Source organism: Rattus norvegicus, chromosome 4, assembly GCF_021556685.1.
Source record: "Rattus norvegicus strain SHRSP/BbbUtx chromosome 4, alternate assembly SHRSP_T2T, whole genome shotgun sequence".
Lineage (NCBI taxonomy): Eukaryota > Metazoa > Chordata > Mammalia > Rodentia > Muridae > Rattus > Rattus norvegicus.
The window spans coordinates 7,741,998-7,766,580 of NC_141537.1; the positions used below are offsets into that span (position 1 = coordinate 7,741,998).

The window sequence follows — 24,583 nt, forward strand, 5'->3', positions numbered from 1 at the left end:
GCCCTGATTACAACTATTGATTTTTCGTACAGAATTTTCAGGCTGATCTCAAACTCATTTGTCACAGGATAATTGGTTATAATGAATAGCACAAGTCAATCTTTCTGACCTTGAACTCACACACCCTCCTCAGAATCAAAATGCTGCCAATCGCAGTATTGGAATATTAATGTTAAGTGAATGCCCTGAATATCTCGGACCCAAACTATACTCAAAGTCTATATAAACTATACTCAAAGTCTATATAGAGAATTCCTTTCAAAAGTTTAGCCATTTTTTTTTAACCAAAGAATCTAATGAAGAAAGCTTATTATTTTAAAATGTTTTTATAAAATCACCTATCCATAAAATCTTCATTGAAGATTCAACCTATCTACAATTCACCTAGTTACAAATCCTGCCTATTTGCATAAATCTCAATAATTAGAAACATAAGACAATCAGAAGCGGAGAGTCGAGTGGGTTACCCTGTGGACTTGTTGTTGAATGTCAAAGTCTTGGGTACATTTCCAACAATTATAGGTAGGTAGGGGGGTGAGGGGTTGTTACTGCAGCAGGCATGATGAGCAAGACGCCCACAGTGCAATAACAGCCAGGGATGCAGCCAGCAGCACCAAGACCCAGACGCACCATTTCCTAACACAGACGTGATTCCTCAGCATGTGTTTCCCAAGCAGTCAGGAAAGGGTTAAAGAAGGTTCAGAGATACAGATCAAAATACTTTAGATTTACCCCTCACTGTACCAATACCAACTAAATAAACCTAAGTCAAGTCAGTACGTTAACTGTAGCTAAGCAAAATAAATATATTTCTTTGAAAAGAAAATATAAGCCTAGTTCCATTTGTGTGTGTGTATATAAAAAACTAAACAAAAACGAATTAAGGCATTCAACCTATACCATTGCAATGTGTCCACTTTCTATTTTACTTTCATAAATTATCTGCCTGCTTGTAGTAAATTTACAAATAAAATGAGTACACATGGCTGACTGTTCCTCTCCCTCTATTATTTAGTCAGTGTTATTATATAAGAAATATGTTATGTGAACCAGACTGAACATGAACATCATACATGCATACATACATATACACATACACATTCTCTAAGCTAGCTATATAACGCAAAGGCACTATCAAATTATTGGCAAAAAGAAAATCATTTTTTTTATTTAGGATTTTTTAGGGGGGAGGGTTGCTGAAATTGAACATGGGGCCTTGTGAATGTTGGCCAAATGGCCAAATTCACAACACTGGGGGGGAGGGGGAAAATATATATAAAATTACATTATGATGATGATGATGATGATGATAAGAAGCTGAGTTGCCCAGATTGGCCTTGAACTATTGATTTTCCTGTCTCACTTAACCTTCAGAGTAGCTAAGATTACAAGGGTGCAACCCAAGACCCAGATCACAAAGGCTCTTTATAAACCATGTCATTCCAGTCCAGTAGAGCCATTTTCTTTCATGCACTGATTATGAAACCCACATATCAAACTTTTAATGTCTATTAAATGACATCCAAAACATTCTGACTTCCTAATTTTGATGTGATACAATTAATACCATTATAATCACTTATCAGAAGAAAACTTGAATAATGAAAACCTAATTAAAGGTTAAAACACTGTTAACTGGTTTTTTAGAAAATGAATCCCTCAATTCTTGCTACTGAACAATAATCAGCCCGCAACACGGATTTACAGGTGCTCACATAACTCATGTTCTCATCTATGCCCAGCTCTCAGATATACCCTACCTTATTTCATCCTCATTTAACAGGCAACAAAGCTGAGGTTTGTAAGAGGTAGAGATCATGTAAAATACTGATCCACATTTATTACTCCACACCTACTCTAAATTACCAAATATAAGTAAGGTCACAGAACCACATGGCTTTCTGAGTAAGGTTTTACTGGTATTCAACACATCTGCTCCTGTAAGGACTGTTAATAACCTGCCTTGTACTACAATGGCAGAAGTAACTATGATTGTCTAGAATGTTATAGAACTCCAGGGTCCTTTACAGAAAACATCTGCTAAACCTGGATATACATTGACTTTATATAATACAACAATAACTGTACAGATACAGTTGCATGAGTGAACTAGGCAGAATACACTGGCACTCAGGACCCTATTCCAGAACAAACACACCCCAGGAAGATGTCATACCTCTGCTTCTGCTTTTGCTTCTTCCTTAGGTTGAGCCCCAGGACTAAGTGGTTTGGCTTTTGCATCAGTCTTTCCCTGTGAGCTCCTGGAAGCCACCACAGCCCTACAAGGTGGGGATGTGTTGGCAATGGACTTCACCTGAGCTGCAGGTGTGGAGGAGCAGCGATTACCACTCATTTCCAAAACATGTGAAGGTGCTATGGGGAGTTCACGAAGATTACTGTTTCTGGGAGCAGTGGGTTGCATCTGCTGCATGGGCCGTTTGCTTATATTCTGAGATGCTGTGTTCTGTCACAAAAAGAAACACAAGTTTATTAGTGAGTAGAAACACAAGGCATCACTGTAATCAATAACTGCCTTCCTTTCTGAGAGGTAAACCCCTTACTCTCTGGCAAACACTTTTTATCCTTAGTGTTGCTGTATGCTCTGATGCTTAGGACTCAGTTCCATAAAGATACAGCTTCCATTTATAAAAGTCAAACCCACTGATTTATCAGTAAATGTAGACTAATATTTTTAACAGCATTCTGGGCTAAACAATAACAACAACACCTCACTCTGCCTGCCTCAAGGACCCAACTGATCAATAGTACACTGTTTCTAAGCTTAAAATGGAACAGGAGAACCCAATGCTATTGTTTCAATCTTACAGAAAGCTTTCTGCAGGAGAAAGGTGCCACAAAGTTCTATTACAAGAAGAGACATGCCTGAGAGAGAACCCACATGTCAAGGATCAGAGGTAGCTGAGACAAGGAGGAACTGAGCTTCTGCCATTACCTTAACAAGGAAGCAGGACTACACATGCCTCTCCTCTATCTAGCAATCCTCTTTAAAGCTTCCATCCAAGTCATATTACAATATAAAGAGGCAGGTTTAAGGAAAACAGGTTCAAAGCAACTCACTGACTTCCTCAAACTATAAGGATTAAAAAGGACAGGATTAAGAGGTAGACTTATAGAAAGGAATTGTGTTAGGATACTGTGATTTGTCCTGAAAGAGACAGTAATGGCAGTCACTAGGGGAGGACAAGACAATGGAAGCTACATATTACTCTCACACCAACCTTCTATTTCCCAATTTCTTTCAATGGATGACAAGACCTATGTTTGCTAACCATATGTAAAATGTAACACCACAAACAAATATAATTTCCTAAAACTGAATGTAAGCTCTTATTCAGGACTACAGAAGTAGATAATCTATATCAAAAACTAAGCCCCTTGCACTGGAGGAATGACTCATCACTACTGTCTAATCACTTCAGAAAACTCAAGGCTCAAAAGGGTAAGTTAATATCTATAGTTAAAACATTTTTTGCAAAGTATTCTTAAAAAATTTACTTTTGCTTTTGAAAATATACTGATTATTAATTTTTAAAAACTGGAAAATGATCTAGCTCAAAAGTTATGTCCCATAAAGCCTGTAAGTTAACCCACATCTGTTACTCACATGCCGGAGCCCCTGACGTGGAGTACACTGCATCCGACTGCTGTTGGACTGAGGCTGGGCAGTCTGTACATGAGGCCTGAACTGTGGCTGAGACATGGGCATCAGAGGAGGGGGAGGAGCAGAAAGGTGGTGGTGATGCTGGTGTTGCTGTGGCTGATGCTGAGGGGGAGGCTGATGCTGTGGGGGAGGCTGGTGTGGAGGCTGAAGGGGAGGTTGAAGGGGTGGCTGATGCTGGTGATGCTGGGGCTGCTGCTGGGGCTGCTGCGGCTGGGGCTGTGGTTGATGAGGTGGTGGCAACGGAGGATGCAAGGGTCCCTTCCATTTCAAAAGAAACAAACAACAGTTTATTAATAAATGTGTTAGGGAGATTTCAATGCAATGGTTTCCTTTAAAAAGCCAGCATGAGAAGAAGCTTATGTGGAGAACTTAACACCACTACAAATACAGCAATTGGCTGGTGACACTACCTTTGTTTGCCTAAACATATGCTCCATCATAAAAGGCAACCTCCCACAGCACGCTCAAAGGGTCTACGATGACCATAAATGAGGAAAAAAGTACAGACACAGGACACACTGCTTTCTAACTAAAGAAGATAAACCTACATGTTCACGGCAACTGCTGCTTGGTAATGGAATTATTATTTTCTTTAGATTCACCTATATTCTATTATTTCTGTAACAAAGGAGAAATTATTTCTATTTTTATTTTAAAAAAATCAAAATATTTAACCCGTTTTGAACACTGTAAATAGTTTTCTTTTTAGCTTAAATATACATTCTTATTAACTTGTCATTTAATTATTGCTCGACCAGCTATACATGTGAGTATATAGTTAAGAACGTGAACACGTGTCTGAGGAGATCAGAGGTTAGAGAACTTGCTAGAGTCAGTTCTTTCTTTCCACTATGTGAGTTCCAGGGATGAAGCTCAGGTGATCAGGCTTGAGTGCAAGTGCTTTTAACTGCTCTGCTATCTTTACCAGCTTAGATACTCTTTTAAATTGTTTATTTATGTGTATGGATGCTTTAGGTGAACAAACATCTATGTACCTTGGGCACGTCTGATGCCCACCAAGGCCAGAAGAAGACTTCGGGTCCCTTGGAACTGGAGTTACAAATGATTGAGCCACCACATATGTGCTGGGGATTGGACCTTATTCTCTGGGAAGGCAGCAAATGCTCTTAATGACTTAGCCATCTCTCTAGTCTCTAAATACACATTCTTATATTCCCTGTGTATCCAAATAGTTGAGAGAACTGTACTCCCCCCACTCCTTCTTTGGTACACAGTACTTTCCAAGTTCTGGAACTTAGGAATACCACTGTACCTCACTCGAACACTATATATCTTTATAATTAAGATTAAAATATAAAGAAAATATACTTGATAAGAAAAAAGGCACAAATACTTGTACTGGCCAGTAAACACCTACCAGCAGAGGGCGCACAAGCCTGTCACACAAAGAGTGAGAAAGAACACTTTTCCTCCCCACCAAGAAGGTCTTCCTTTTTTTCTCCCTAGCAGGAATAGGATGCTGAGAAAAATTCCAAGAGTGACCCAAGTTCGGTTCTTGGAAAACAAGAATTACTTTTTCCACATTCCCTAGTATATTAAGGAGGTAAACAATACTGTCAAGAAGAGCTGGCTATAGTGAACAGTATACTTAAGACTCATGTATCCTTAAAATTTTGACCATTTCTTTCTAGCCACCATAATTTCTGTCATCCAGAGCTTCAATTTTTTCCCACAGTGTCATTTCTCTACCAAATTTTGATTAAAATGTGTTGGTATTTATAAAAAAAAAAAAAAAAGACTCATGTATCCTTTACATAACCATAAGTTAGCAGAAATAAAACCAGAAACATCCCTTTCATGAAATACAAAGGCTGGGCACCATCCAGGGATAGTTTCCCTCACGGCTGGTTCATGTCATACCTGAAGGTTAGGCTGTGCATGTGTAGGCAGGAATGGCTGTCCCGGGCTGGGTAGAAACGGCTGTCTAGGAGGAATGAAAGGCCTGGCAGTTGCTGACCCTGGCTGGCTAAAGTGCAGGATCCCCACTGGGCCTGGGGGCTGCAGGGCTGGTCTTACAGGCCTCTCTCGAGGGAACACTGGCTGCTGTCCTTGCTGATTAAATGCTGGTCCAGGCTGAGTGAACGGTAAGGGGCTCTGAGTGGGGACAGGATGGCTGCTGTTCAGGAGCGTGGGAGGAGGCGGTGGTGGAGGAGGACTTCGCTGTTCCAAAAAAAGATGACTGGGGAACCTTGGTTCACCTGAAACTGAACAGTAATTCATTACACCTTCAATTAAAAAAAAAAAACAAAAACAAACAAACAAAAAAACAAAAAAACCACACACTTCTTAGATAAGCTATAGAGGAATTTTAATACAGTAACCTGGCTGCTTTGGTAAAGAATCACATCCAAAGATCTTGCTAGAATGCAGACACCCACTGGATTACAGTATGATCTGGCTAGAATACGGACACACCTTTAATCCCTAACAATCAAGGTAAGGTTAGTTTGTAGAATGAAGCAGCCATATTTGAAAGTGATATCTAATTGAGGGGCAGACAAAGTGATGGATCAGAGAAAGATTGACAGAATGAGTGAGAGATAGGATACACCCAACTCACAAAGAACAGACAGGAAAGATAGCTTACTTAAGAGTACTGAAAGGAAGCATGTAGGTGGTGGGTGTGAATGGCAGTTTTTTGAGGAGCAGGTTGCAGAGAACAAGCTAGAATAGGTAAAGACAGAACAAGGTATGAAAAGGAGCCAGAAGATTAGAACACATTGCCAAAGTTAGCATGAGGCCAAGCAGCGCAATTCAGGCAGAAGCACAAAGAAGGCAGATCTAAACAGTCAGCTTGGAAGATTATACTATACAGAGACTAGACACAATCAGGCTCGGGCCTAGGGAGAGTTAGAACAGAGAAAAGAATGCTCTGAGCTCAGCTCAAGCCCTGTATTCATACAGCTTAGATTAGGCTCTCATCTCATCCTTCTATCCAAAGAAATAAGTGACAATGAGTATTTTCAGGGAATGCCTCACTATTTTCAAGTGTTAGCATCGTATTTTAGAAAGAATTCTAGATTTTAGCTATCCCGGCATGATTCTGTAGGTTCTTTTCTATAAGCCTTTCCTTCTTTGTACAAGACTGTCATATTTCAGATCCAATTACTGTTTGGTTTTAGCCAATGAGATAACTGATAGAATCATTGTAACACATCTCCTAGTGGGAAGCAAATCCTGTTTTAGCAGTAACTGCACAGGTACACCATTCAGTGCAGCTTCTGTCACTTCATCTTGTGCCCATTATATCCCTTCATGTACCTCCTAAGAAGAAAGGGTCCCGTTCCTGAGGTGGGGGTGGGGCTCTCCACTGGTCCTGGAGAGGAAGTCGAGGTGGCTGGTTAAAACTGTTGGGAACAGGTCCAGGTGTGTGCTGTGGAAATTCTGGAGGGCCCTAAAGAACAGTGGAAAACAAGATGAAAACCACATGTAGGCTTCAGAATATACACACACAACCCCAGACTTCACAATATTTCATTATTTCCTATGATCAGCCTACTGTTTTCTGTTCCCTCTCAAAGTGTGCACATGTATGAAGATAAGTATCTACATGTAACCCCAAGGCTTACTAAAACCTACACAATTGTTAACTTCACTTCCAAATGTCTATTTTGGACATCCATGGCATTTGTTTCGTCAAAGATGCTATTCTTTGTTATCTACTTCACACAACTCTAAGCTGCAGCTATGTAGCAATTTAGTTCAAAGAAAAAATTTTCAATTTGTACTTTAACAAAAATTAGCAACCTGAGATAACAGAATAATTTTAAGAAATCAAAAATTTAAAAAAAATATAGCTGATTCTCTTGTATAAAAACAACTTACATTCAGGATAGGTTATTTAGCTCAATGTTAAGAGTGTTCCTCTGCCACCAATGCAAGGCCCTACGTTCTATACCAAGCACCCAAAGAAAACCAAACTAACAAACTCAAGCATCCTCAGTAACGGTATTTTACTAGAACAGAGAGAGGCAAAGGAAAACAGCCTCATCTCATGATCCTTTAATGTAGTCACTGATATAGTTAAAAACTGTGCTAGTATCAAAGGAACTGACTGCTATTCAAAGAAGGACACAAAGTGCTCTAAAACAAAACAATAAATATCAAATTCTTTTGATGTAGTATTTATTACCTCATCCAATGGGAAATTTCTCAACTTTTAAACTCTTAACTCAGCGGTTAAGAATGTTTGCTTCTCGGGCTGGAGAGATGGCTCAGTGGTTAAGAGCACTGTCTGCTCTTCCAGAGGTCCTGAGTTCAATTCCCAGCAACCACATGGTGGCTCATAACCATCTGTAAAGAGATCTGATGCCCTTGTCTGTACCTCGTGTGTATCTGAAGACAGTTACAGTGGACTTATATATAATAAATGAATAAATCTTTAAAAAAAAGAAAAGAATGTTTGCTTCTGGGTATAAAATTAACTCAAATAAATCAGTAGCCTTCCTCTACACAAAAGAGAAACAAGCCGAGAAAGAAATAAGGGAAACGACACCCTTCATAATAGTACCAAATAATAGAAAATACCTCAGTGTGACTTTAACCAAGCAAGTGAAAGATCTGTATGATAAGAACTTCAAGCCTCTGGAGAAAGAAATTGAAGATCTCAGAAGATGGAAAGACACCTTCCCACCAATGCTCATGGATTGGCAGGATTAATATAGTAAAAATGGCCATTTTACCAAAAGTGATCTACAGATTCAATGCAATCCCCATCAAAATTCCAATCCAATTCTTCAGAGAGTTAGAAAGAACAATTTGCAAATTCATCTGGAATAACAAAAAACCCAGGATAGCTAAAACTATCCTCAACAATAAAAAGACTTCTGGGGAAATCGCCATCCCTGAACTCAAGCAGTATTACAGAGCAATAGTGATAAAAACTGTATGGTATTGGTACAGAGACAGGCAGATAGACCAGTGGAATAGAATTGAAGACCCAGAAATGAACCCACACACCTATCGTCACTTGATTTTTGACAAAGGAGCCAAAACCATCCAATGGAAAAAAATAGCAAATGGTGCTGGCTCAACTGGAGGTCAACATGTAGAAGAATGCAGATCGAGCCATGCTTATCACCCTGTACAAAGCTTAAGTCCAAGTGGATCAAGGACCTCCACATCAAACCAGATACACTCAAACTAATAGAAGAAAAAGTGGAGAAGGATCTCAAACACATGGGCACTGAAGAAAATTTCCTGAACAAAACACCAATGGCTTATGGTCTAAGATCAAAAATCAACAAATGGGATCTCATAAAACTGCAAAGCATCTGTAAGGCAAAGGACATTGTTGTTAGGAAAAAAACGACAACCAACAGATTGGGAAAAGATCTTTACTAATCCTACAACAGATAGATGGCTTATATCCAAAATATACAAGAACTCAAGAAGTTAGACCGCAGGGAGACAAATAACCCTATTAAAAAATGGGGTTCAGAGCTAAACAAAGAATTCACAGCTGAGGAATGCCGAATGGCTGAGAAACACCTAAAGAAATGTTCAACATCTTTAGCCGTAAGGGAAATGCAAATCAAAACAACCCTGAGATTCCACCTCACACTAGTCAGAATGGCTAAGATCAAAAACTCCAGCGACAACAGATGCTGGCGAGGATGTGAAGAAAGAGGAACACTCCTCCATTGTTGGTGGGATTGCAGACTGGTACAACCATTCTGGAAATCAGTCTGGAGGTTCCTCAGAAAATTGGAAACTACCTGAGGATCCAGCTATACCTCCCTTGGGCATATACCCAAAAGATGCCCCAACATATAACAAAGACACATGCTCCACTATGTTCATCGCAGCCTTATTTATAATAGCCAGAAGCTGGAAAGAACCCAGATGCCCTTCAACAGAGGAATGGATACAGAAAGTGTGGTACATCTATCTACACAATGGAAAATTACTCTACTATCAAAAACAATGACTTTATGAAATTCATAGGCAAATGGATGGAACTGGAAAATATCATCCTGAGTGAGCTTAACCCAATCACAGAAAAACACACATGGTATGCACTCATTGATAAGTGGCTATTAGCCCAAATGCTTGAATTACCCTAGATGCACAGAACTCATGAAACTCAAGAAGGATGACCAAAATGCGAACGCTTCACTCCTTCTTTAAAAGGAGAACAAGAATACCCTTGGCAGGGAATAGGGAGGCAAAGTGTAGAACAGAGGTAGAAGGAACACCCATTCAGAGCCTGCCCCACATGTGGCCCATACATATACAGCCACCCAATTAGATAAGATGGATGAAGCAAAGAAGTGCAGGTCGACAGGAACCGGATGTAGATCTCTCCTGAGAGACACAGCCAGAATACAGCAAATACATAGGCGAATGCCAGCAGCAAACTACTGAACTGAGAACGGGACCCCCGTTGAAGGAATCAGAGAAAGGACTGGAAGAGCTTGAAGGGGCTTGAGACCCCATATGAACAACAATGCCAACCAACCAGGGCTTCCAGGGACTAAGCCATTACCCAAGGACTAAACATGGACTGACCCTGGGCTCCAACCTCATAGGTAGCAATGAATAGCCTAGTAAGAGCACCAGTGGAAGGGGAAGCCCTTGTTCCTGCCAAGACTGAACCCCCAGTGAACATGATTGTTGGGGGGAGGGCAGAAATGGGGGGAGGATGGGGAGGGAAACACCCGTATAGAAGGGGAGGGGGAAGGGTTGGGGGATGTTGGACTGGAAACTGGGAAAGGTAATAACAATTGAAATATAAATAATAAATACTCAATTTAATAAAGATGGAGAAAAAAAAAAAAGAATGTTTGCTGTTTGCAGAGGACCTGAGTTTGGTTTCCAGCACGACTGTAAGCAGCTCACAATCACTCGTAACTCCAGCTATAGGAGCTCAATGCCCTCTTCTGACCTCCGTTAGTACTGTACTCCCATGTATATTCCCATGTAAATATATAATTAAAAATAAAATTTAGGGGGTTGGGGATTTAGCTCAGTGGTAGAGCGCTTGCCTAGGAAGTGCAAGGCCCTGGGTTCGGTCCCCAGCTCCGAAAAAAAGAACCAAAAATAATAAATAAATAAATAAATAAAATTTAGAAAAACAATCTTCCTCATAAACTCAAAATTCTTAATACCTTGTTTATTTTTCATTACTAATTTTAGCTATTCTCCCTAAATGTGACCCCATTTTATAGCACCAAAAATACTGCTTGGCTTTTAAAGGCAAATTCTGTTGCCTTTAAATGGCTGCTCTAAGGCCAGCAATATGGCAGTGGGTGCAAAGTGTCTCACATCAAATCTGATGACCTGAGTTTGACTCCCAGAACCTACATGGTAGAGAAAAAAAAAAGAACTTGACTCCTGCAAATTGTCCTCTGACCTCCTCACATGCACCTTACACACAAGCACACAGAAACAACAAACAAATGTAAAAGTCTACTACAGAGTTGAGGAGGTGTCTCAACTTGCTTCATAAGCACCAAGACCTGAGTTCCAATCCTCTGTATGCATATAAACCCAGGTTGTGGTAGCACAGACCTGGAAACCCAGTGCTGGGGAAATGAAGCAGGATTCCTAGGGCTCAGACTAGCTAAGATGGCTCCAGATCCAGTTATAAACTCTCAGAAAGTAAGAGAAATGTGACCGAGGAAGACGTCCAGCATCAACCTCTAGTCAATACATGTGCACCCACATACAAGACATACACAGAGGGTGGGGAAGGAGGGAGGGAGGGAAAGAGGGAGGCAGAGAGCAAGCCTGAACCTGGGGGCACAATAAGAATAGTGCAAAACAAACATTCCCATTAACCACAAACCTCTAAGCATATTAGCTAAAAATGGCAATAAAATGAGGTTTGAAATGTAAACATTATACTTTCTCAAAATAAAGCATTAGGATTTATTGAAAGATATAGACGAGAAATCCCCACAGAGCACATTCTTTTTAGCTGTTACTAAAAAGAATGTTAGCTAGGTCAAGTGAGACGAGGCAACCCTCACTACATCAAAGTCTAAAGAAGTTTCTTGCTACCAAAAAGTTGTCAAGATATCTTCTCCTCAAAACACAGCCAATAATGAGGCAGCTGTGAAGATGTAAAACATACCTGCCCATCCTCAGAACACACACGCAATAGTGGTACTAGCTGGACACATCACTACTCTGATGCTCTGAGAGGATTCTTTAACATCTCCACTTCGATAAAATGCAGAAAAGCTTTTTCTACCAATATCAATCACCTTGCTGGTACTTACAAGCCTGAATAAGGAATTCTAACAGACATGCCCATTCTGTCATGAAGTCAATGAAACACATCATGTCCACTGTATGTAGCATTCTTTATGCACAAGAGCAACGTGAGCACTCTGGTTTCAGTTTCACGCACCAGCATATTCTGGCACATACAACTTGAGCATCCTTAGTCTGAAAAATCAGTAACTTTCTAAGCCACACTCAACGTTTCACATTGTAGACTTCAAATTTTGGCTTACGGTTACTCAATGGGTAAAGCCCAGGTTATGCATTCCCCAAACTAAAGAACCCTGAAACCTGAAATACTTTGGTCCCAAATATTTCAGATAAAGATGATGCAACACCTACAAGTACATCTACACATGTTTTAAGTGATCTTCAAAATGTCCTGGATTATAAACTAGAAATCATGGTTATGTAACATCTGATGGGGTAGGGAGAGGAAAGGGAGAATGGAAAGAAAGAAGATATGAATGAATGAATCAATGAATGAATGGGAATCAGTTTATATACCTCTGATATGTGAAGAGGTCTAATTGATCCTGTGGCTTCTGATCTAAGTGCCTTAGTTAGGGTTTCTATTGCAACACCATAACAAAAAAGAAACTTGGGGAAAGAATGGATTTATTTAATCTCAGCCTGCTTTCTTCCAGGAGAATACGCTTGGAGTAGCACCAATTCACTGTGTTCTGGGTCCTCCACAACAATTGCCAATCAAGAAAATGCCCTGGAGGCTTATTCACAGCCATTCTGGTAGGAACTCTTTTCAAGTTAGGACTCACTCTAACAAAATGACTCTAGCATGTGCTAAGTTGATATAAAACTAACCAGCATACCAAGTAAATCAGCAATCCTGACACTTTCCAATTAGACAACTGTCCTCCAATGCTGTGTACAATCACCACCTCAGGGGCAGTATGAAATGGAACACAGAGGCTATTAGTACTCAGAAACAGTAGGCCCACCTCTTGTAACAGTTCATATAAATCTCAGCATGTGTGAAGGTGTGACCCCAACTCTAGAGTCAGGCGTCTAGCATGCTTACAAGAGGTTACTTGAATCCAGTGTTGACTGTCTTTGGTTATACGGTTAATCTTGATGTCAGGGGAGCTGGGAGAAAGAACTGGCCTAAATGAACGGTCACATACTCCTACCTTACAGTGATTTTTAACATAATTTTTTAAAAGATTTATTTATTTTATATATGTGAGTACACTGTAGCTGTCTTCAGACATACCAGAAGAGGGCATCAGATCCCAGTACAGATGGTTTTGAGCCACGATGTAGTTGCTGGAAACTACACTCACCACCTTAGAAGAGCAGTCAGTACTCTTAACTACTGAACCATCTCTCCAGCCCTCACAGAATTCTAATAACTACCATATGACTCCAAGAACATAATAATGTACTTCACAATCATCTACAGAGGACCAAAGGTGTTTTGGTTCAAAGACTGTGCCATCATCACTGCCCATACAAGGCCCATTACCTCATCGAACACGACCAGGAAACAAAAAAACTTTATGGTGTCAAATTACTGCCTAAAGTCAAAGTCATACCTCTACTTTGGTAACTTTAAGCCATACCACAGTCAATCATATCAAAAGGTTTCACTGAAGAAACTCAGTGTGAGCTCCCACAGGTCATCGCTGTCAGGACAAAGTCTGCAGAGTTGGAGATTTCCAACAGAGGTCAACTTTCCCCTTAGACACAGAACATCAATGTCTGTATCCTCTGTGGCATACGAACTCTGGAAATCATACTAGATTTCTACAATGTATCTATTCCTTAAAAACTTTATTCATGTTTTTATTTTAAATAAAAATACAAAATTCCCCCTGGGAACAGCTTCTCTGGTAGAAACGGTTCTTTCTGCCACCCCTCCTCATTCCAGACAGGCCCAGACTGCTCCTTGAGGTTTGTTTCACAGACCCACCCTGGTGTAGACCACAGATGACCCACATTACCACTTCCCAGCCTGCTGAGGGACTATACAATGAAAAGCCTCATTACAGCAGATTAGTATCACCAAGTGATTTTAATTGATCAACACTGGGAAGTCTTTCCCTATCCCTAGTCACTTTCCATATGATCGTCTTCTAGTTCTGATCTGCAGTACAGCTGCATCTATGCCTGCAACAGCCTGAGCAGCCTTACTGTATCCAAGTGTCACATAGAATCCTTAGTAATGTGAGTGCCAATGTTTAGCACCAGCCTATTTAAGATAATCTCAGTTTTCATTCTATTACTTCATTTAGTCAATTTTTATAGAAACAAACAGTGTACTGAATTACAGCAAGAACTGAAAGCATGCTACTGATGTGTTTATCAGGAGCATGCCTCAGGCTCTTAACATTTTAGCTCAGTTAACAAGATGACAAAGAGCAGACGCAGGAGGAATTGAAGAGGGAAGAATTTTAATACAACTTACACAAAACTTATACTGATAGCTGGAAATCAGCAACCCTCAGTGTGAAAATTTTATCATTTTAACTTTCACCAATTTCATAAAAGAGTGCAGCAAGCCTAATTTATTCACAATTCAACATCACTTACTGTCACTGCCACCACTACGCAGCTGCTCTACCCACCCAACTGACCCGCCTAGTTCCTTTCCAAAACCAGAGTGATTTATTGCAGTGTTCCTGGCTTTCTAAATAACCTATGTTATCGGGAATTAATCTATGTCCTTCCAGAACCAGAGTGACTTCCTGCATTGTGCCCCTGGTTTCTATACATACCTCCTACATTATCATGAAACTCAAGGCAAGACACTGCAGCTGGCCTTTCTGTTCAGCTCTCAGAAAGACCAATCAGCCAGCTCGTTTCCTTTCCCTCTGACGTCCTCATGCAGACTTCATAACTGCGTGTAATTAAGCCCAGCATTCCTGTCTGGTTTTGTTACTGGGCTCACAGAAGTACAATGTGTGTTCGTCCCGTGAACAGAGTCGGGGATCAATAGGATGAGTCATATGGCACACAGGACCTTTCCTAATCCTTCCCCGACCCCCTCCACCTCTCCAGACAGTTAATTTTGAATCCTCCAAGGAGATGAGGCCGGTGTAACTGGAAAAGCAGGCTGGTTTCCACACTGTGAGGAGTGAAGTTTGGCTGGGTTCTATTGTCATGGAGAGACCAGGGTATCACTCCCCGCTTAACCCTTCATCTTTGCCCAAATTAGTGGTCAGAGCCAAAAAGACTCCAGGGAGACCACTGCACAGTTTTTAGTAAGAATTTCAAGCCTTGAGTGGTGGTGGTGCACACATATAATCCCAACACTTGGGAGGCAGACAGATCCCTCTTAGTCCAAGGCAACCCAGTCTACAGAGCAAGGTTAGGACTGCCAGAATTGCACTGTGAAACCCTGTCTTTACAAACAAAACAACAACAAACGCAACGACTTCAAGCTATGGCGGACTAAGTGTACTGCTTCTCTGTGTAGGGTGGCTGTAGCCAAAACCCAACTGTCATTCCTTCTCAGAGCTACACACCTGTTCTCTCACAGGTCTCAACGCACCAGCAGGCCAGCCTGGCTACTCAGCAAGTCCCAGGGAATCCTCCTGTCTCTGTCTCACCAAAGTTGGGGTTACAAGCATGCACCACTACACCCACATTTGTTATGTGTGCTTGGTATTAACTCAGATCTTCATCTTTGGATGGCAAGCAATTTGCCAACTGGGCTATCCTTGTGGCCCCAGGTTCATTACTTCTTGGGTCTCTACACACACTATCAAGAGTCCACAGAAAAATATCTAAATCCTTATAACTCCTGAAGGTACCCTTTTAAATTAAACTGAAATTATAATGGGATCCCAAATCTTGACCCTCTAGATTCTTAATACTGCTAAGTTTTCTTTTCTAGTACCCATATGCTGCTTAAATGCATATGCACAAGCATTATAATGTGTGGGGTATAATTCTATGGTTCATTGGAACATAAAAGCTTAAGACTCATGGTAATTCTTAAGCATTTAGCAGAGCATTATTCTGCCTTCCAGAATAACCTTTAAGGGCCCAGCTGAGAGTGGATGCTCACAATAACACTGACTGCAGCACTTGCTCCAGGGTATAGAGCAGAAGAACCCAGGGCTTACTAAGAGCTGCCTCAGTCCTGTCATTCTACCCAGTCACTTCCCAGCTGCAGCCCAGAGCAGGTGACTTATTGTCTTGGCCCATGTCTATTCACTTGTAATGGAAATAACAACAGTACCTAAAAGTCATGGAACAGAAAAGTACTCTGCACAGTACCCAACAACCAACCTAACTCTATCAAACATGTCATAACCATTCTTGCATGATGTATTTGCAGATAGTATTTGTAGATGCTCATCTAGACTGCCAAATAAAACATAGGGCTACTAATAATTTCCACGTTTCCTTGCTGTGTAATAAACAAAGGAGCTAAAAACTTAAAGCCCCTCAATCTCTACCGTCCGTATCCACTTCTCTGCCTCTGACTGAAGGCCTTAAGGCCTTATCTACTATCTATACCATATCTATACCATATCTATACCATATCTACTGTAGACGCTAGTATGTCTTCCTTGCTTGGCACAAAATGGCACACAGGCTGTCATGAAATGTTACAGTTAGTAAATAAATAAATTCCATTTCTGATACCTTCCCACTTCTAATAGCAAGCTAATACCAAGCCTCACATTGTAAACTTAGAAGTATACAGCACACTAAAACCTGGCTTCCACAAAGCACACTGGTATTTATAGCATGACATAAGGCAGAAGGAGGAAAGAAGGGAGGGAGAGAAGTTGGTTTGGGGTCTTAGCCTGAAGTTTCCTGAGCTAATTGTATCTGAAACTCACAAAGTACACAGGAGCCAAGGTCAGAGGAGACCACAGGTTTTAGCACTCTCAGATTCTTTAGCTTTGTAACATTATTGAAGAAAGGAAAAAGAAACATGGATGCTGTCTTGCCTATTCTTAGAGGCAACCACTTTTTTTTCTTTTTGAAGAGTCAACATTATTTGGACAGTCTGTTTTCTACTTCTAAGAAGGTCAACTTCCACTGCTCTGCCACAGACTGAACTGAGGCTTAAATGCCTACAAGATAAAGTCTAGCTCTAATCATTTGCCCTATACATATCAACAAGTACTTTCTGGGGTTAAATCCAAATATAAAAAGAGGTCAATAAACTAGAAATAATCTTCATTATGGCAGTAACTTCTCAAAGAAGAAGATAGCAGGAGAAAATGTGCTCCATGTAACAATAACCCATCTATTACAACATCTATGTAAGTAATTTCCTGAATTTGTCCAAGTGTTAGCCAAAGCCTTACGTCTGTAGATGGCAGTTAATGGAGGAGGAGGAAGAGGACAAGGAGGAGGAGGAAAAGAATCCCATTGTTACTGCAAGAACATGGATACTAATTTAATATTAATACATACCAGTGCCATTTGTTCTACACCAACCTGAGCCCCACTCCCGCAAGGACAGCTAGTTGCTAAAGGTCCTCAGGTGTCTTTCATGTTCTGAGAACTAGCAAGGCTCTGGCATGAACCCTTCCCTGAAGGTCTTTCTTGTAGCTAGGAAAGCATATACAGTGAGTGGAATCTCTAACCTAGAAAGCTATAACCTCCATCAATTAGCCTCATTCTTTTTCCAGGTGCCTACAAATATGGAGAGCTCATCAGGGCCAGAGGCAGGGAGTCAATATACATGAAACTTGACAAAAGAACCATGTAGTAAGAACATTTTGCAGTTCCACCTGTGAGGTCAGCCAACTCTGAGTACTCATGAAATGGGCACTCTGATGCCATCTAGGTATCATAACTACATCTGCAGATGTTTCAAATGCCACCCAGACTCATATTCACTGCTTTTCTGAGGTCTACCTAAGAGGAGACCCTTATATACACATGCTGACTCAAACTAGGACTTATGTTCGGGGCTCGGCCTTAAGTAGGGGTAAGGGTCTGGGGCTCAGGACTCTTAGCTAGAACTACATCTCAGCCTTGGTTCATAACCTCTCTTTTCTGATTCTCTCTGCCTAGCCAGGTTATGCTTCTGCTACTCTCAGATTCAGCCCAGTTACCACCACTCCAGCCCAGGATCTCACAAAGCCAGAACTACAACGCTAGCTAATTCCTTCAATCCTGGGGCGCTTCAGCTGGCATGCACCATTGAGCAAGCCTTACTCAGGTACTCAGGAAGCAACTGGACAGGTAAGTAATTTAGGTCTCCAAAACATTATAGAACTACCATCAACCCAACATGTTCTCCCATTCTCACTTCTCCCCCTTACAATCACTGAAATCTGGTGTATGACCCTTGGACATACTCTGGCCCACACAAGTCATACAGACAATATTGTACTCAGAAGGTGTAACAAGCTATTATTCCTTAATAGGAAGAAACCCGGGGGCTGGAGAGATGGCTCAGTAGTAAAGAGCACTGGCTGCTCTTCCAGAGATCCTGAGTTCAATTCCCAGCAACCACATGGTGGCTCACAACCATCTGTAATGGGATCCGATGTCCTCTTCTGGTGTGTCTGAAGACAGCTATAGTGCACTCACTCACATTAAATAAATAAATCTTCAAAAGAAAAAAATAAAATATATATAAAAAAAAAAATGAAACCCGGGGTTAAGAATTCCACAGCAGATGAGCGGCAGCCACACTTGAGATTTCCATCGCTGTTCAATGCTTAAGCCACAGAAGGCCATGTCATTCCTGCAGCGACTCCGACCACTGCATGGGTATCAAGCTTAAAGAAAGACTAATTCTCTCACCAAATGCAGAATTCTTTTACAACTGTGTTGTCATGTATTAAAGTGCTTCAACCATTGGAAAGAAAAGACTAGTTTAATCCATTCAAACTGTTTTGCATTTTTATATCTCTTTAAAAATCCAAGATAAGAGATTATTATTCCCTCTTAATTCCTGTACAGATTGCACTTTTACTTTTTTGCATCTCTTCTTAATTATATGACATTATCTACATTAATCCTACTCAGAAAGAACTGATAACTTTGGTTACAAAAAATATAGATGGAAACTTTGCATAAATTGCTTAGCAAAAACTTAATCGCATAAAGAGGAGAATTAAAAAGGCTTCAACTGCTATTATGCCACTTATCAGCTTCTCTAAAAGGGTCAGTTGGTATGTTTTAATAAGACTAATTAAATACTTTAACAATGTCATTGAAATTTCCTGAGTCTTTCAATAAATTACTACCTTCCTATAACATGTTTTCACTTATTAATCTCACTTAAAATGCAAAGAACTCTTTAAGAAATGAATTGACACTTAAGAACACCTCTCAGTTAATTCTGATTAAATGGGTTAAAAGCAAAGAATAAAGACCACCAATGACCCCTGACATAATTAAAATTACAGCCTTCTATCACAATGTAGTTAATCCTCTTATCTGAGCATTTTCCATGTTTTTTTTTTTTTCCTTTCAGGTTGTATCTTGTTTAAATACACTGATTTTCCTAGAAAGCATTTTTAAATTTACAAATACAAGTTAAATACTCCGAAGAAGGAAGTTTTAGTTTCACGTTCAGGAACATTGAATGAATTTATGCAAGGCACTGTTGTTGGCTCAAGCAATAAACTAGAACAGTGACTGTACACTAAAAACCTCTCTGTTGTATTGCTCTTGCAACCTTCCAAGAAATCTTACATTCTGTCACAAAATAGAGCAGTGTACTGCCACTACTGTGCCTATTACCAGGCCTTACCAGCAAATCCTCCCGAGGACTATTAGAGTCACGTTGAATTAGTTCTAAGACATAGACTTTTTTTTAAAAAAAGAAAACAGAAGCAATTAAAAAATAAAGCCATAGCCAGACAGATGGTGGCACATGCCTTTAATTCTAGCACTCAGAAGGCATAATCAAGTCTACAGCGTGAGTTCCAAGACAGCAAGGGCGATACAGAGAGATCCTGTCTCAAATCAACTACAAAAGCCATGGTCTAATTACATGGAGAAAAAGCACATGGCCTGTAAATTCCCAAATTTGAACACACTTTTCACATGACCCACTGACAACCTAAGGATGAGCACTTGTTTCTAGCAACACTGTAGTACTGGAACACTACGTAGCAACAAGAAAGGACAAGTTACCAGCAGGTACAACAAAGCCAGTGAATCTTGGGCGTCGCGGTTACGCTCCAGGAGAGGAGCCAGACTCCAGATCCATGCAAGAGTTCATAAGAACACAAGATGCTTAGTGACTGGCAACCAACACAGAACCTGTGTAATGGCACCGTCCCAGTGACAGACTGATCCTGACTCAAAATAAATAAAGTGCACAGATCCCAAGGAATAATCTCTAAGCCCTAGGCATGTGTGCATGCACTCTCCCTTTCAATTATAATAAAATAAAATAACTGGTGTATTTTTTTGTAGAATACATGCCTTCCCCCACCCCCCAAAGGAGATTGTCTTTTTTTTTTTTTTTTTTTAAGATTTATTTATTTCATGTATGTGAGTACACTGTCGCTGTCTTTAGACACACCAGAAGAGGGCATCAGATTTCATTACAGGTGGTTGTGAGCTACCATGTGGTTGCTGGGATTTGAACTCAGGACCTCTGGAAGAGCGGTCAGTGCTCTTAACCACTGAGCCATCTCTCCAGCCCCCAGATTGTCTTAATATAGAGAGCAATTCTATGATTTTAACTTTCTCTCACTGGTGGCTGCATTACTAAACAGTTAACACTGGCTAACAGTGTTTAACACTTTGCATGATTAAACTGCAACATTAGTGGCAGGCTACATTACTATATCATCTAGGGACAGGAAAGTGGCTCCATGGTACCTGAGAACCCCGATGGTAGAGGAAGAGAACCAGCTCTCAAAAGTTATGCTCTCAACACCAGGGAATGCCCAGGCACGAATGGGTGTGCACATACAATTTGTACATGGATGATTCTGTTACTGTATAAGAAATCTGTGTGAAAAGTTTCAATGGCTATTTCATGGTCTCTGGATTGTCAGTGTGGCCTTTAACCCAGCCTCACCTCAGCGCTATGCATATGGAATGCTAACACAACAGAGTCAAGTTATGGGTTATAAATCTGATAAGTCACCTCTACCTTTAATGGCTCTTCCCACTGTGTTTAGCTGCTTGTGTTACTGCTGCAGATGGCCATTCATTGATATGATTAAATTTGATGGTATGATAATGTATGGTAATCATGATTAATCAGAAACCCAGAAGCAAGTGGAGGATGCTGGGTATTATGTCACCTGCATTTTAAACTGCATTCTCTGCTTGTAAGACTGACAATATCTGACAGCTGGAAGGATCTCCTAGCACATTCTCCTGCTACTCCTCAAAGATCTGATAAGAGAAAATGTCCATCATCCCTTCACTATCTTAAGTGCTAATAATTATAAGGCATTGCAGCCATGTTGTAAAAACTGTGAGCACTCAAAAGCAAGACTTTCCTTCCTAGACAGCATAGTCTTGATTCTCATCAGTGAGACTGTAATCAGAAAAGAAATGGGATTTGCTGCAGCAGTCTTTCAGACATGATTTGCATGAAATAGCAGTCAGGACAGCAAGCCCCAATCACCAGCACCTGATACCACACACCATAGCCTGGCCCAGACCTCTGCTACACCAGCCTCATTTAGCAGGTCAAGCCAAACAACACAGACACCACTAAAGACTAATTCCAACTAAAAACTATAAACATTTTCATCCTTGATTTAAATAAAGAGCAACAATTACTCAACACCAGTATGGAGAAAAAGGAAAGTGGACACACAGTCCTGCCCTTAAACAAGAAACCATTCGCAATTGATATCTTCTGGGAAAGAGAAAAATCAACTTTCTCTAATGGGAGTGTAACTGGGTATATCAACCACACTCCAGGGTAGGACCTGTGCCTTTTTTTTTTTTTTTTTTTGAGAGGGGGCTGTTAGTGTGGTTTTATTGTTTTGTGTGTGTGACTGGGTTTTTGTTTGACATTTGATTTTGTTTTGGTGTGTGTGTGTGTGTGTGTGTGTGTGTGTGTGTATGTAGAGAGGTGGGGAGAGGGGAGAGGAGAGGGACAGAGAAATTGTATGAGTAGGGAGGTGGGGAGGATCTAGGGAAGGGAAAAATACGATCAAAATATATGCAGAAAGTTTTAACTAAAAAAGGGGTTGGGGTTCTACAGCTTATCTGTATGTTACTTGTTACCAGAAACATCACTAGTCTAATACAACGGTGCAAAATCACAGAACTGAAATAGCTTTGATAACCTAGGTCAGGAAGCTTTAATCAATGATTCCCAACCTTCCTTATGCTACAAACCTTTTAACACAGTTCTTCATGTTTTGGTGACCCTTCAGCCAGAAATTCTATTACACTTCATAACTGTAAATTTGCTGTTATGAATTGTAAATATGTTTTCAATGGTCTTAGCTGATTCCCGTGAAGGGATCAATCGAGCTCCCCAAAGTCTCACACAGTCTCAATTGCTTTAAATGGAAATTTATATATAAAACAGCAGTGGGAATGAAAATGGACACTATCTTGAAAAAACTCCAAAGTAACATTTATTGCAATAACTAATATTTTGGCATTGCTGTGAGCAAACAATATCTTTTCTAGGATAAACAACTAAAAAAATATACATGAAGAAAATAACTCAACCACTTTCCATGGTAATGACATACAAAGGAGGGACTGTCTCTATGCAGTGAAATCAACAAGATTTTTTTAACATGAAAACAGGAACACTTGAACTGAAAGTAGAACTCAAAAAAAAAAAAAAAAAAAAGAGAGAGGACCTGGCTATACACTCGTGCCTCCTATTACAAAACCAAGACACACACGTGCTCTGAACTGATACTGGCAAGCTCTAGCCGTGCAGTGAGTGCAGTGGTTGGTGCTAACCAGCAAGGAGCCAGAAAGAACAGCCTCTGACCCCTGCCTTGGCTAACACTAGCTCCTGCGGGCCTCTGTCATTTCAATAGCAGGTGCACTTGACATTCAGAAGAGTTTAACACTGACTCACGACACATGTGAAACAGCCATTCTCTGATCAGTATCAACTGAGATAGAATGTTTATTTGCAAGAAATTTAAGTCTGGGCTGAAAATATAAAATAACCATTTAATTAATTTTAAAAGAAGAAATCTACTGCATAGACCTAATTTCTAGCCAAAGTACTGAGGCTTACCAAACATGGGTGGAAAGGGTTAGAGACTACATCCATGTGAACACTAACATGACCCAAAAACTATGACCAAGGGGCCTCCAGAGAAGTTTCTTCCAAAACTGAGTACTTAAAACAGAATTTTCTTATGAACAACAATGCCAAGCAACCAGAGCGTCCAGGGACTAAGCCACTACCTAAAGACTATACATGGACTGACCCTGGACTCTGACCTCATAGGTAGCAATGAATATCCTAGTAAGAGCACCAGTGGAAGAGGAAGCCCTGGGTCCTGCTAAGACTGAACCCCCAGTGAACTAGTCTATGGGGGGAGGGTGGCAATGGGGGGAGGGTTGGGAGGGGAACACCCACAAAGAAGGGGAGGGGGAGGGATTAGGGGGATGTTGGCCCAGAAACCAGGAAAGGGAATAACACTCGAAATATAAATAAGAAATACTCAAGTTAATAAAAAAAATGTAAATTCAAAAAAAACCCCAGAATTTTCTTAGAGAATTTCTCACCTTGACATTTAAACCTTTGACATAAAACATCATATTCAAGTACCAAAGTCACTGTTCATCTTACAACAGTCTACAATATAATACATTTTGGTTTTAAGCGTGAAAATCTAAGTAATGCTAAGAAGTCACATGCAAGTGTTTGTAGTTAGGCTATCTCTGTATTAATTTAATGGTGGTAAGATGGAGGCAAGGCTGGGAATGATCTGGGCTCACTCCCCACTACCATTCAAAACGTAAGTACAAAAACCACAATCAACCAACAAATCTAGAGGAAACTGCCACTAGGAAAAACTCTATACATACTACTTCTGAGTTATTTTTGAAGCTTTCATAAAACTGCCAAAGAAAAGGGACCTTTAAACTAGTGCAGTTACCTCTAGTGAGGAAGAAAAACCACACTCGGGCTAAGTGGCAAATGTACCATGATCCTTTTTAGACCTAGAGTTGGCAACCTTGTCTGTCCTGTATACCTCCCAGTTCAGTAAGTACTGACTATATATATATATCTGTGTATATATATATATATATCTGTGTGTATATATATATGTATATATATATATATATATATTTCTTTATCAATTCAATGCATCCTCAAAGACAAAGCAAAAGGAAATTTTAAACAGTCTCCCCTCTCTACACTACTCACTTTCACAAGTACCAGTAAACTGTCAACTCTAATATTGTGTAACAGTTTCCTCAGAAACTAACATTCTATCCTGGAGGTAGCTCCTTCAGTCAAAGGTAAACCACTTGAAACAGCATCAGGAAGTTCCTGAAACTGATGGGATTCAGTAGGCTCTCCTTGCCAGAGTAGCAATAAAAACTGAGAGTGCCCTTCACAAGGAAGCTGAAGCGGCAAAGAAAACTCTCAGAACAGCTGCCTGAAAGAGATTTATACCCAGTGAGACTACCTGGAAAAGACTCTCTCCAAACCTGTTGAAGTTGCCTGTAGGCTGTGCAGGTTTCCTGCTTTGTGAGCTATCTCCCATGGTAGGGTAACCTTTGAGTTATTTCTGCTCC

The 24,583-nt window shown here is 40.4% G+C and overlaps 1 protein-coding gene across 14 annotated transcripts in view; it reads right to left on the reverse strand.

Annotated features, from left to right (window-relative positions):
* The window catches only part of Rbm33 (RNA binding motif protein 33), a 106,195-nt gene that overhangs the window by 31,407 nt on the left and 50,205 nt on the right, over positions 1 to 24,583 (reverse strand). For all 14 annotated transcript variants that reach the window (XM_087657934.1, XM_087657933.1, XM_087657932.1 and 11 more), the window contains 4 exons: positions 6,965 to 7,097; positions 5,564 to 5,907; positions 3,626 to 3,940; positions 2,177 to 2,464 (listed from right to left, as the gene is read on the reverse strand). In XM_087657934.1, coding sequence (XP_087514060.1) covers positions 2,177 to 2,464; positions 3,626 to 3,940; positions 5,564 to 5,907; positions 6,965 to 7,097 — 1,080 coding nt within the window. The remainder of the gene's footprint in view (positions 1 to 2,176; positions 2,465 to 3,625; positions 3,941 to 5,563; positions 5,908 to 6,964; positions 7,098 to 24,583) is intronic.